Below are 12678 nucleotides of genomic sequence, written 5' to 3' on the forward strand. Positions count from 1 at the left end.
AATACAGAGCGTATATAAGTCGAAAAACTTATATCCTCACAAGACAATATTGATTCGTTAAATATCCTTTAAATGAGTCTCCGAATTCGCTCTGTGTACTTGTCTCAAAACACAGCCGGCTGCTCTACTCAATTTACTTAGGTTACCTAGACCCCAGATTTGGCCGTCGCTGCAACTTTCATAATCATGGTCATAATGACCATTGCTGCAATTTATAATCACCAGGTGAATTTTGATAAATAATACCATAAGATTAAAACATTCTATAAACCGGCCCTAAATTTATTTAATGTGAGAGATAAGCATATTTTTCCATTTGTTCTGAGTTTTTATATTTTAAATTTTAATAACAGTTGTGCCCACTTTAACTGAGTCGAAATTTTTGATTTTGAGCCACCCTTGCGCGCGCTCCTTAAAAATCAATACCCAAGTGAAACAACTTGGCACGCTACGCAAATATCTGCATTAAATCAATCATAAATAATTTACACCGGAGTGGTAAACAGTCGTCAGAACGCTTTGCAAAGTGTTTCCAAGTCCGGGCACTGCCCGAAGCGTGTGGGCTTTGCCCCAAACCTCCTGCAACATGGTCGCAGACACCGACCATCCTGCCACCACCGTCAACGACACCACCGAAGCCGACATCACCGAACCCTCGCACAAATCCATCTTCGACGTTGTCAAATCGGGGTAAGTCACCCCTAACCCACCACCAGTCAAAACCCTAAATTCTAGCGAACTCTCCGAAATCGAAGAACTCGTCGATAACCTCGGCACACAAATCCTGCGAGAGCGCGATGAATGGGGCTATACTCCGGCCCATTGGGCCGCTCTGGACGGCAGTGTGGAGATCATGCGGTATTTGGTGGACAGGGGGGCCCCCATTGACCTGCCATGTCTCGGGACGCAGGGCCCCAGGCCCATACATTGGGCCTGTCGCAAGGGGCATGCAGCCGTGGTCCAGGTTTTGCTGCAAGCAGGGGTTGGGGTGAATGCGGCTGATTTCAAAGGGTTGACTCCGTTGATGACGGCTTGCATGTTTGGGAGGACGGCAACAGCGGCGTTTTTACTGGGAATGGGGGCTTTGAATCATTTGGTTGATATCAACGGGGACACAGCAATGCATTGGGCGGCTTATAAAGGACATGCGGATTTGATCAGGCTGTTGGTTTACTCGGGGGCTAATTTGCAAAAACCGGATCATTTTGGGTCCACTCCTCTGCACTTGGCGTGTCTTTCGGGGAGTGTCACCTGTGTCAAACTTCTCTGCGAGAAGGTATACAATACCCTTTCTTGAAAATTTGACAAAAAATACAACGAAATAAATGAAAATTATTAAAATCTATTGAAAATTACATCTAAACAATCTCGAAAACAATTAAAGCTACGATATTTCTGAGTGAGTTTAGTTTCTTTCTGATCATAAACAGAAATTCACCTATTTCAAATAAACCGAAAAAGGTACAAAGAAAAATCAAATTATCAAAAACACATTTCTTTAACATTGTCGAACTAACGACCCAAATTTCTTTTTCATTGATGTATTACTGTCTTTATATTTGAAAATAATTCTTTTATAGATTTAGATCGTTACAAATTACAAAATTACAAAAAATTGCAGATTTTAATTACACAATTTAATCAATTTGAATCGATTTGGCTCTTAAATATACTAACTAAACAATATTTTTTTTATTATCAGATCAGATTAGGAGTTGTAGATAATAAAAACGTATGTAACATAGTAATCACCCAAAAAAGGCAAAAATTATGTAATTTTTGACCTAATTTGAACCAGAGATACTCACTTATTTAGAAATTTAAGACAATAATTGAGAAAATTGCACAATTTAATTAATTATAATCGACTAATTAGCACACTAATTTTTGACCAACAAAGGAAAACATAATTTTCGACCAAATTTTCTATTATTTTTCGATCTGTTTTGACGAAATTTGGCTCAGACAAGCTAAATCGAAAAAACTAACATTACCAGTGGCCATTTATTTTGTGATTTGCAAAATAAATCAGTCACGATCTAGAAAAGATAGGAAAACATCAATTTTGATCTTCAGTGATTTTTCATCCAATTTTAGGAATTTTTTTTAAGAAACTTGAGTATTTGCCTCAGCAAGGCTTGGACAAAATAACACTAATTTTAGTATAATTGGTTGACAAAATGACACTAAAATTTTAGTATAATTGGTTGACTGTTCGGTCTATTTTTAAATAACTTTCGTAATAAAATTGCGTCTCTACTGAATCATGTGTTAAAAAAGGCATAATTTTCGATTTTAAACTGGTGATTTTTTTGGATTCTTCTAGCGACATCTCGGGGAAACACTAAGATTTTTTAGCTCTAAGACATATTTATAATGAAAAAGCAGAAATAACTATTTTTGACCAAAATTTATTCTTCTTGTAAAAAATTCTTTCACTCTCTCTGGTTGAAATACTAACGTGTCTTGAAAATTATATGAAAACACTCTCAAAACAATAAAAGTTACGATATTTCTGAGCGAGTTTAACTCCTTTTTGAGTCTGAAACTAACTTATTTCAAGAAATTTTGTCGAAATAAAGCGGGAAAAGTAGAAACAAATATAAAAATATTAAAAATAAATATGAGTGTCGTCCAACTTGCAACGCACGAAGCGACTCAATTTTTCTTTTAGTGTATTACTTTGTTCGTAATTCAAAAGAGATCTTTTTTAGTTTTAGACTGTTTTTTGAGCTAGATATTTACTTATGACTATTTCAGAAGAATTTAGGGTAATAATTTCAAAGATTTTCAAAATTTAATTACACAATTCTAAGTGGCTTATCTCGTAAAAGATTTTTTTTATTATCTCATCACACCATCAGGTATCATTTTTTGGCTGCAGAAATGTTTACATCATATTAGACAAGGAGTGGCAATTTTTTTAACTAATTTGATGCTTTATTGGTTTAATTCAAAAACAGAATCTGATTTTCGACTAAATGTTACGATTTGTCAGCGGATTTTAATGAAATTTCGGTCATAGACGAGCTAAATCGAAGGAAATTAACATTATTTTTTATTTTCACATTGGGTTGTTTGCAAAATAAATCAGTCTCGATCTAAATACAGATAGGATAACATCAATTTTAGTTCTAGTTAGATGATCTTTTAAATAATTTTTTGAAAAACATAGTTTTTACACCAACAAGGCTCGAAGAAGGATAAAATAACATTTACTATTGTATAACTGGGTGACTTTTTAAGATTTAAATTTATGATTTTTCGGTGTCTTCTAACAATATCTAACTTTCTCGGTTTAATTTTTTTCTGATTCGGAAACTCACTTATTTTAAGAAATTTTGACGAAATCAGCTGAAAAAACTACAAAGAAATATATATATATATATATATACAGAGTGCTCAAAAACTGGCGCACCAACTCAGTGGTACGTTACTGAGAAGCAAGTGCAGATTACGGGAAAAATGTTGAAAAAATTCTTAAAGTCATATTTTAAAAAATCTGGAGCTACAAACTTATTGTGTTAACTTCTTTAGTTTTCATTATTTTTTTATGTTTTCATGTTTCATACTAGGTAATCGATCCGTAACAAAACGATGAATAATTATTTTTAAATTTACTATCAGATTTTAGCAGTTTTTTTAAATTAAAAAAATTAAAATTCATCAAAAAAATCACAATGTGTAGATGTGCCAACACTGGGAATTATTTCCTAGGATACCGTTTCAAAAATAATTTATTTTTATTGTTGCTCAAATTCTATTGCGATCATGACTGTTAGACAACGTTGCCACATATCATTTATCTAAAATCCGTTATTTATCAAAAACTTTAATACAAAGAATTTTTTTACTATTTTTACCTTTATATGTAACCAGTTCTCTACCACACACCATTGAGTTGGTGCGCCAGTTTTTGAGCACGCTGTATGTTAAAAAAATTGGAGTGTCGTCGAAACAACGGTTTACGAAACAATTCAATTCTTTTAATGTGTTACTTTATTCGTATTTTAAAAGATTTTTTTTTAGATTTAGATTGTTTTTTGAAACAGATCTCAATTATTAAGTAATTTAGGACAATACATCGCAAAATCGCACAATTTTGTCAATTTTAATCGACTCAGGGACGAGTCGAATTGGTTCCCAAATTCTGTAATCCTCTCTAATTATAGTCGAATTGGTTCCCGGGGATGGTCGAATTGGTTCCCATCGGTCAGGTAGGTCAGGTAAACAGATTAAAGTATTATGATAACAGAAATGGCGTTTGTAAGTGTATGAACAAATTTACAAGTTCCAAAACGTTCAAAAACAAATCGTATTTTAACAATTTAAAGGCTGTGGATAAATATTTCTTCGAGTATTCAAGTACTTCCAAAACGATGGAGAAGGCGCATAGAACATAATGGGTACTATGTCGAAAAATGTTAAAATTATATTTGTAAATTGTCTCCATTTAGATGCTTTAATAGTATTAATAGATATAATAAAGAACGCAACGTCATCATGTGAGATGTCTTAATAGTCATTACTTGACGAAACATTTTACGAAATTTACAGGAGAGCATTGGGCTTAAAAAATTACATTCTCCTTTTTTTAAATAACCAGTTAGCCATGAATAAATGAAATTTGTTGTTGGATTTTGTGTCAAGAAAATAATTATTTGAACATTTCTACAAGCTTTAAATCTAAAATATTAACATATATTTGGCTTAATCCTTTTTACCTACCTGCTCATGCGGGAGCCAATTCGACCATCACCCGGGAACCAATTCGACCATTACCTTTTACAGAATTATACTTATAGAGATTATTGGGAACCAATTCGACCACGACCGTTTATAAATGCGTCATTAATTTAATTCGCCATTAAATGCGTGATTAACTGATCACTTGACCAAATTGAAAAAATGTGATTGGTCCATTCACGTTGATAACTTTTAATAACGAATTAAATTTTAACAAAGGTTTCTATAAACCGGCCCTTAGCACGTAAATAATAAACTCTTTTTTTTATTGGTAATTTCCAAAATTCGAATTCGAATTAAGTTGCCATTTAAAATGCATTGACAAATGTCAAGTTAATCGCGATTAAAATTTAATTGCAATTAAAATGTTCTGTAAACTGGCTCTAAGGACCGGTTTATAGAAGCGTCATTAATTTAATTAGCAATTAAATGCGTGATGAACGAACCACGTGACGAAATTGAGCCAATTTGAATGGTCTATTCGCGTTATTAACTTTTAACATTAAAATTTGATGAAGCTTTCTGTAAATCGGGCCTAAGAGTTATAGGTACTAAACACTCAAGAAAGGCGAGAATTATGTAATATCTCTAAACTCTCTAATAATGTGATTTTTCAACAAGTTTTAACGAAATTTCATTCAAAAGCAAGCTACATTGAGAGAAACTATTATAAATTTCTATTTATTTTGGGATTTCGATCTCATTCGGTGTTTTTTTTTGTCCGATTTGGTGAAAATTTTCCGAAAAAATCTTAGTTTTTAATTCAAAAAGACTCGAAGAATACTAAAATAACACTCATAAATAAATGTATCTCTAGTTCAAATAATCTATTTTTAACGTTTTAGTGAAATTTTCCAAAAAAAATCCGTTTTTACCTTAAAAAAGTATTCACAAATGTATAGTGCTAGACTTAACTTAGTTAAACAGCTTTTATTTTCTTTAATTTTAGATTAAGACTTTTAAAAAGTGAAGTAAATACTCGTGCTCTAGAAATATTTTTTAAAGTAATCCGAATTTGGTGTTTTTAGAGTAATATTGACTTGGAACCTTTGGATAAGAACGACAAAACGCCCTTAATGTTAGCCCAAAGCCACCGCCACAGCGACATTGTCCAAGTCCTCGAATCGGAGAAGAAACGCCGTTCAAGCTGGTTTCCTCCAGTTAACGAAGTTTGGGGTCTTTTGTTCGGAAAAGCAGGGAATTCGAAAGCGCCACTAGTGTTCTTCATGTGTTCAGTCTTACTCTGGGGGTACCCGATGTACGTAATTCGGTGTATCCCCATCACTTGGAACATTCTACGAGGCTCTCACTATTGTTTCATCTATTGGAACATTGTCATGTGGATATGTTGGATAACCGCAAACCGGAAAAACCCAGGCTATATCCCGGTTAACACCGATTCCTACCATCGAGCAATCAAACAAATCCCTTACTACGACAAATGGAAGAAGAGATATGCGGTTTTGAACCGACTCTGTCACACTTGTCGGTGTTTGAGGCCTTTAAGAGCCAAACACTGTCGAATTTGCAACCGGTGTATTTCTTACTTTGATCATCATTGTCCCTTCATTTACAACTGTGTGGGTTTAAGGAATCGAACTTGGTTCTTCCTTTTCGTTATGAGTGTTGCTATTAATTGCTCCTTTACGATTTATTTCGCTACTTATTGCATAGCCATTGAAGGGTTCGGCATTTTGTACATTTTGGGACTTTTTGAAGCGTTCGTTTTCTCAGGATTAGGTTGGATTCTGACGTGTACTTCGGTGAGTAACCAAATTACTTAAAACTAGAAACTAATTGTGGTTTTACAGATTTTACACGCTTGCATGAACTTGACCACAAACGAAATGTTCAATTACAAACGTTATCCTTATTTGAGGGACAAGAGGGGGCGTTATTTTAATCCATTCTCAAGAGGACCTATCTTAAATCTAATCGAGTTCTTTTTTTGTACACCGGAAGAATATGACGACGATTACGGCTACGATTATATATGATATACAAGAAATAATAGTTGTAAGAAAAATGTCACCACAAAATAGCTATTTTCCACTGTATTATAGACATTATTTGCTGACTACACTTATTCAAGTGGCTTGGTTTTTGCAATGCAAAATCTTGTATTTATTATATGAAATAAATTTTATCAGAAAACCGATTTCTTATTTTTCAAAAATACGGAGAACTTAGGAGACGAAACGAGTTACAAAATCGCAGGATTTTTTGAACTTAAAAAAATAGTACAGCAGAGTAAAATGAGGGCGCGTCGAGAAATATACTATCCACTAATTACTTGGAAAAAATGCAAAAATGTTGAACTCCGCATTTTTGATAGACTGAGAAAAACTAACCACTAAAATTTTCATAAGAACATGAGAAAAAAATACGCTTAGAGATACAAGAAAAGTGTTTTGAAAAAAGTTGTAGAGAATTAAATTTTCTTTAAAAAAGTTTGCAAGACCATATCTTTATTTGCAACGGTTTAGGCCCTAAGGACGTTCAAAGACACTCAAGCGACGGATTTGTGTCATTTTACCTGTGGTCAGTGTTGGGCAAAATGTAATCTAATTAATAATTAATAATTATAATTAACCTGTAATTTGTAATTCGATACTTTGTAACATATTACTAAAGTAATGTGAGTAACTAATTACAAAGTAATCTAATTACAAAACAATCTAAATACAATGTAATCTGATTACTTTATTACATTACATTTATTACAATTACATTATACATAATAGTAATTACTTTTTTATTAAATATATTTTCAGAGATATGGTATTGGGACCTTTACTGAAAAATTAAAAAACACGTGTTTTATGGAGGAGGGTGGAATTTTTATACAATTTTTAACCTCTGTTTAACCCCTTAGGGGTGAAATTTGGAAAAACATTAATTACACGTTTCTTCATTTTTGAGAAAGCCTAGATACCAATTTTCATTGATTTAACTTAAAAAATGACGAATTTTTATTTTACTCCCCCTTAGCGGTGGAATTTCCAAAACGCCCAAACATGCGTTTTTTAGTTTTAACCGAAACCTCAAACACTAATTTTTATAAATATACCTAACTTAAAACAATTACTAATTTTTATACAATTTTTAACTTCTATTTAACAACGCTCCTTCCTTCAGGATCGTAAAATTTTTAAAAAACCTAAACACGTGTTTCTTAATTTTTCAGCAAAGAGCTCATTACCAATTTTATGGTATATGCATATTTGACAGATTCTTTGGAATTCAAACTTAAATACCTCATTTAACCATTTAATTAATCGATTACTTTTCAATTGAATTAATGTGTAATTTGTTACAGCTAATTAAAAAGTAATTGTAATTACAATGTAATTAAATACAAAGTGATCATATTACTTCGTAATTAGATTAATCTGCAATTGAGTTATTAATTTACTTACATTGTAATCTGATTACGATTAACTCTCCCTGTGGTCAAGTAACACAAAATTAATTTATACCTAAATCGTTGAAGATAGAGATATAGTGTTGTGGACCTTTTGTAGGAAATTTAATCGTCTACAATTTTCTTCGTTATTTTTTTAGTTTTAAAAAATATGGGACAAAGTACAAACAGGTAAAAGTTTGATTTTTTTTTAAATACATGTGGCTTACGGTAAAATTTTTGCATTGTGTTTATGTATTACTGTTGATAATTTAATGATCTATCTGCTTATATTTTTTTGTTTGTCTTGTGCTAACAAGACAACCATTGTTTTGTATAAATTCATTGCTCTGAAAACTTAGACGGTAATAGAACATTTGCGCTCTCTGGCGACATTAACGAAGCTATCGAGGACGGAAACGTTTTCTTTGTATACGTCGTTTCGTATCCCAAGTTTTAGATATCCGTAGCCCAAAATCGCATAAAAAATTATAAATTAATTTTAACACGATCAAAGGTAGGATTTAATACTGTTTTGCACTAGAAAACTGAAAAGAAATTACATAAATCTGTGAAAACCCAATATTTAAGAAATTTGGAGTTAGTACACTTTTATACTGGGCACAGTATTAAATTAATAAATTTTTGGCGCCTAATGCGGGCGCATGCGCACGAGAATTCCCAATTAATAAAGCTTTAAACCCCTTGATCATATTATCGCAGGTAAATGTGCTTTTATTGTTATTAACATTATCAACGACCACAATTCATTTTTGCTAATAACAATAAACCATTTTTTAAACAATAATTATGGAGATAAAAAAGCAGGTGCGCGCGCACCATTTAATTGTCAAGTCCAGCTGATAAAATGTCAAAAAATGTTGACATGTCAGTCTTATCACTCAAAACTGACTTAACGTTTAATTTTATCACAATGTAAAATAACAGAGAACAAACGTGCATTTGCCGAACAAGAATGGCACATTCCGTCAATACCACTCCACTTCTCCAAGAAGTTGACTCTTCGGACAATGAGAACGATATTTTAGAAAATGGGGTTGTTATACGGGATAATAAGCCATTGTTCAAGTCGGCTGAACCCAAAGACAAGTACTACATGGCGTATATCATATTTTACTTGCTGGGGATGGTGACATTGCTTCCCTGGAATTTTTTCATAACAGCTGATGATGTAAGTAACAAGTGGCAACCCTTTGGGAGTGTAGTAAGTGTTTTTTAGTACTGGTTGTACAAGTTTCGTAATGTTAGCAATAACGATACTTCAGTAAGTAAGCGAACCCCTTTACAAACGTGTTTCACATCATACATAAGTGTGGCTTCAGCAGTCCCAAATTTAGTGTTTTTGATTTTAAATACCGCACTGACCCATCGGTAAAATAGTATTTATTTTACAAACAATTTACTAATTCCCTTCTCTTATTAGAATCTCACTTCATAAACGCGTCATTGGATCATTAACTTTTATGTTAGGTTTGTTTATAATGACACTGGTTTTTGTCACTACTAACACAGATAAGTGGCAAGACACCTTTTTTATTGTCACAATCACAACAATTGTTTTGTTGAATGGTATAGTCAATATTTGTAACTACTAAATTATTTTTGTTCAGTTTGTAGTGCTGTGTTATCTGGCAGTATTTTCGGGGTGGTTGGACGGTTTTGCCCCATTTATATTACGGCCACTTTGGGCGGACAAGCCTTAGGTGGAATTTTTGCAGCCTTGGCTGAAATCGCCTCATTGTCAATTGGAGCGTCCTCAGTTCACAGCGCGTTCGTTTATTTCCTTATCGGCAATTTAACAATCCTCAGTTCAATTATCTGTTACATCATCTTAACAAAAACAGTATTTTTTAAATTCCATTTGTATGAAAGAAGAATTGCTCAAAATGAATTTGAAAACGAACTACTTAGACCACGCATTATTGATCATAAAATGATTGTGAAGAAAATATGGACCCATGGCTTGTCTATGTTTATGGTGTTTGCCATCACACTATCAGTTTATCCAAGCGTTACGGTTTTAGTGGAATCTGAAGGGAAAGGACAAGGGCGCAGATGGAACGGTTAGTGAAGAAATCTACTTTACTGACATTGAATATTTTTCAAGCTTGTTTTTTATTTCAGATGTTTATTTTGTGCCCACTATCGCATATCTCTTATTTAGTGTGGGGGATTACCTGGGCCGGATTTTGGCGGGAAGGATTCAAAAGGTTTGAGACGCGTGGTTTTATTAAGCAGTGAAATATTATTTTGTTTTTAGCCCAAGAAAGGTTACATTTTGCTCATTTTGAGTACAGCAAGATTTGTTTTTATCCCACTCTTGATGTTGTGTAACGCCCAGCCACGGTCACACTGGGCTGTTGTTTTTGACCATGATTACGAATACATTTCAATATTATTTCTCTGTGCTTTATCCAACGGTTATTTGGCTAATATTACAGCTATTTGTGCTCCAAGGCGAGTAAATTTCGCTTTGTTTTCAATTATTATTATTTATTTTTGTTTTAAATTTTTAGGGTTGTGGAATCACATGAAAAGGAAACTGCGTCTTCTATGATGACAGTTTTTATGGGCGTTGGACTTGCTCTAGGGTCTGGAATTAGTCTCTACATGGTGAAATTACTGTAATGGTACTTAACATTCTTTTTTATTCCTACTGCCATTAATTGTGATATTTATACGTGTGACCCAAATTAACTCATTAGGGGTAGAATTACCTTCCTAGACGTAAATAAACGATAGTTAAGAAAAATTTGTTTTACTTATTCCTTCTAATCATTAATTACATTTCAAACTACAATTAGGAAAAATGGCAACAACACATTTGCGTTTGCACAAATTTGGACTATACAGGGTGAACCTACTAAAAGTACCATGTGATCATTTGAATTTATAGAATAGAGTTTAAACAAAAACGCTTACTCTAATTGAAGGGCTTAGGGTGGATTTTTCAATCGTCAGATAAATCCCGTATACGTAATTTCCAGTATAATTACTATGGTTACAATTGTTACAACAATTTATTTTTCAAAGTTTATCTCCAAAATAAAGTTGTCCGAGGATTGTAAAATCCAACCTAAGTGTAAGAACATGATGAGCCACAAAGTTTCAAATGTGTATTTTATATCAATTTCATTCACTTTACCGCTTTAGTGCGGTAAGTGGATTTATTACTGTCATTACGACACTTAATCAGATAATAGTTATTTATTCGACGAGTTTGAGTGTAAATCGTGGTGTAAATTGGACGCTTTATTTCACGAGTGGATTTTTAAACATCGAGTGACAACGAGAAGTTTATTATCCACGAGGTGAAATAAATGAACCGATTTATACGAAAACGAAGTCAATACAACATTTTATTCTTCGAATTAGACTCAACAAGGCTTAAAATTACTTTAAATCTGTGAAAAATAATCTGACGTTTCGTATTGAGAAATGCCAAATAGTCGAAACTTTCTTACACAGGAGAAAAATCGTAAATTTTGACAGTGCCGAAGAATAAATTGTTCTAAACATTGATCTAATATTTTACCAGGCCCTGTGGCTTATTATGTTCTTACATTGAGCCCTTCAATTCTTGAATACTAATTAAATTAAAAAATTAAAATTAAATACTAATATTTCCAAACTAATATTCGTATGGAATTCAGAGTTTATTATTATTAGCTGCTTGAAAACTATAAAAACGCCAAAGTCGCATTTTCTCTAAAAATTAGCTTCCATTATTCATGAACTTCAAAAACTAAAAACTAATGTAATTTATACTTTCAATGAGACATCTAATCATTAGTAACTATTTTACAATTTTTCAACCTTACTTTAAAAAATTCTTTGGTAAAATGCGACGTTGGCGCTTTTATAATTTTGAAACAGCTAATAAATTACTTTTAATTATCTCTAAGCCTGTGATTTCTTTTAGAATTTTTCTACAATTCTTTATAATTAAAATTAATTAATTAATTAAAAATTAATTATATCCCATTTCAGTTCATAGCAGAATTGCAACAGCGCATTTTAATTTTTTAAAGTGAAAAATAAAACACAAATTGAGAGTTTCCGAATAAAAAAAGAATTCTTTATTAAACTAAATCCTAGCGACACACTTTGAGCTTTGAGAAAACCCACCAGAAACCCTCAATTTGTGCTTCATTTTTTATTTAAAAAAATGCAAATGCGCTGTTGCAAAATTCTACTATAAACTGAAATGAGATATACTATTAAAGTAGGTGCAAAAAATTGTAAATGTGTTCACTCCAAAAAAATGCAATTGTGTTGTTGTAAAGTTCTGAAATTCATGACAGTACCTATTATAGTTGTCAAACGATTAACAGTTTCATTAATAGTTATGAACTGCTTTATTTAAGAAACATTTATTATGTATTCTATCAAGAGACGATTGCATATGATCCTCCTAATCTGTCAATAATATCTTTTATCAGTTTATCACGAACTAATTAAACGTTGCAATTTTTTAAGGGGTGAACAAACTAGAGGGGGTTACCCAA

At 32.5% G+C, this 12678-nt stretch overlaps 2 protein-coding genes across 2 annotated transcripts; both read left to right on the forward strand.

Moving 5' to 3' along the window:
- Window positions 1–353: 353 nt before the first annotated feature.
- Patsas (patsas) lies at window positions 354–6900 on the forward strand. Its single transcript, XM_008194638.3, has 4 exons — window positions 354–690; window positions 736–1276; window positions 5775–6509; window positions 6558–6900. The coding sequence occupies exons 1-4, from the start codon at window positions 587–589 to the stop codon at window positions 6741–6743; spliced, it is 1566 nt and encodes a 521-aa protein (XP_008192860.1). The 5' UTR covers window positions 354–586; the 3' UTR covers window positions 6744–6900.
- Window positions 6901–8998: 2098 nt separating this feature from the next.
- Window positions 8999–10922, forward strand: LOC663016 (equilibrative nucleoside transporter 3). The gene is made up of 7 exons (XM_969081.4): window positions 8999–9341; window positions 9390–9541; window positions 9594–9739; window positions 9781–10233; window positions 10295–10380; window positions 10431–10627; window positions 10687–10922. The coding sequence occupies exons 1-7, from the start codon at window positions 9126–9128 to the stop codon at window positions 10796–10798; spliced, it is 1362 nt and encodes a 453-aa protein (XP_974174.2). The 5' UTR covers window positions 8999–9125; the 3' UTR covers window positions 10799–10922.
- The last annotated feature ends 1756 nt before the right edge of the window (window positions 10923–12678 follow it).

This window comes from Tribolium castaneum, chromosome 9, assembly GCF_031307605.1.
Source record: "Tribolium castaneum strain GA2 chromosome 9, icTriCast1.1, whole genome shotgun sequence".
Taxonomy (NCBI): domain Eukaryota; kingdom Metazoa; phylum Arthropoda; class Insecta; order Coleoptera; family Tenebrionidae; genus Tribolium; species Tribolium castaneum.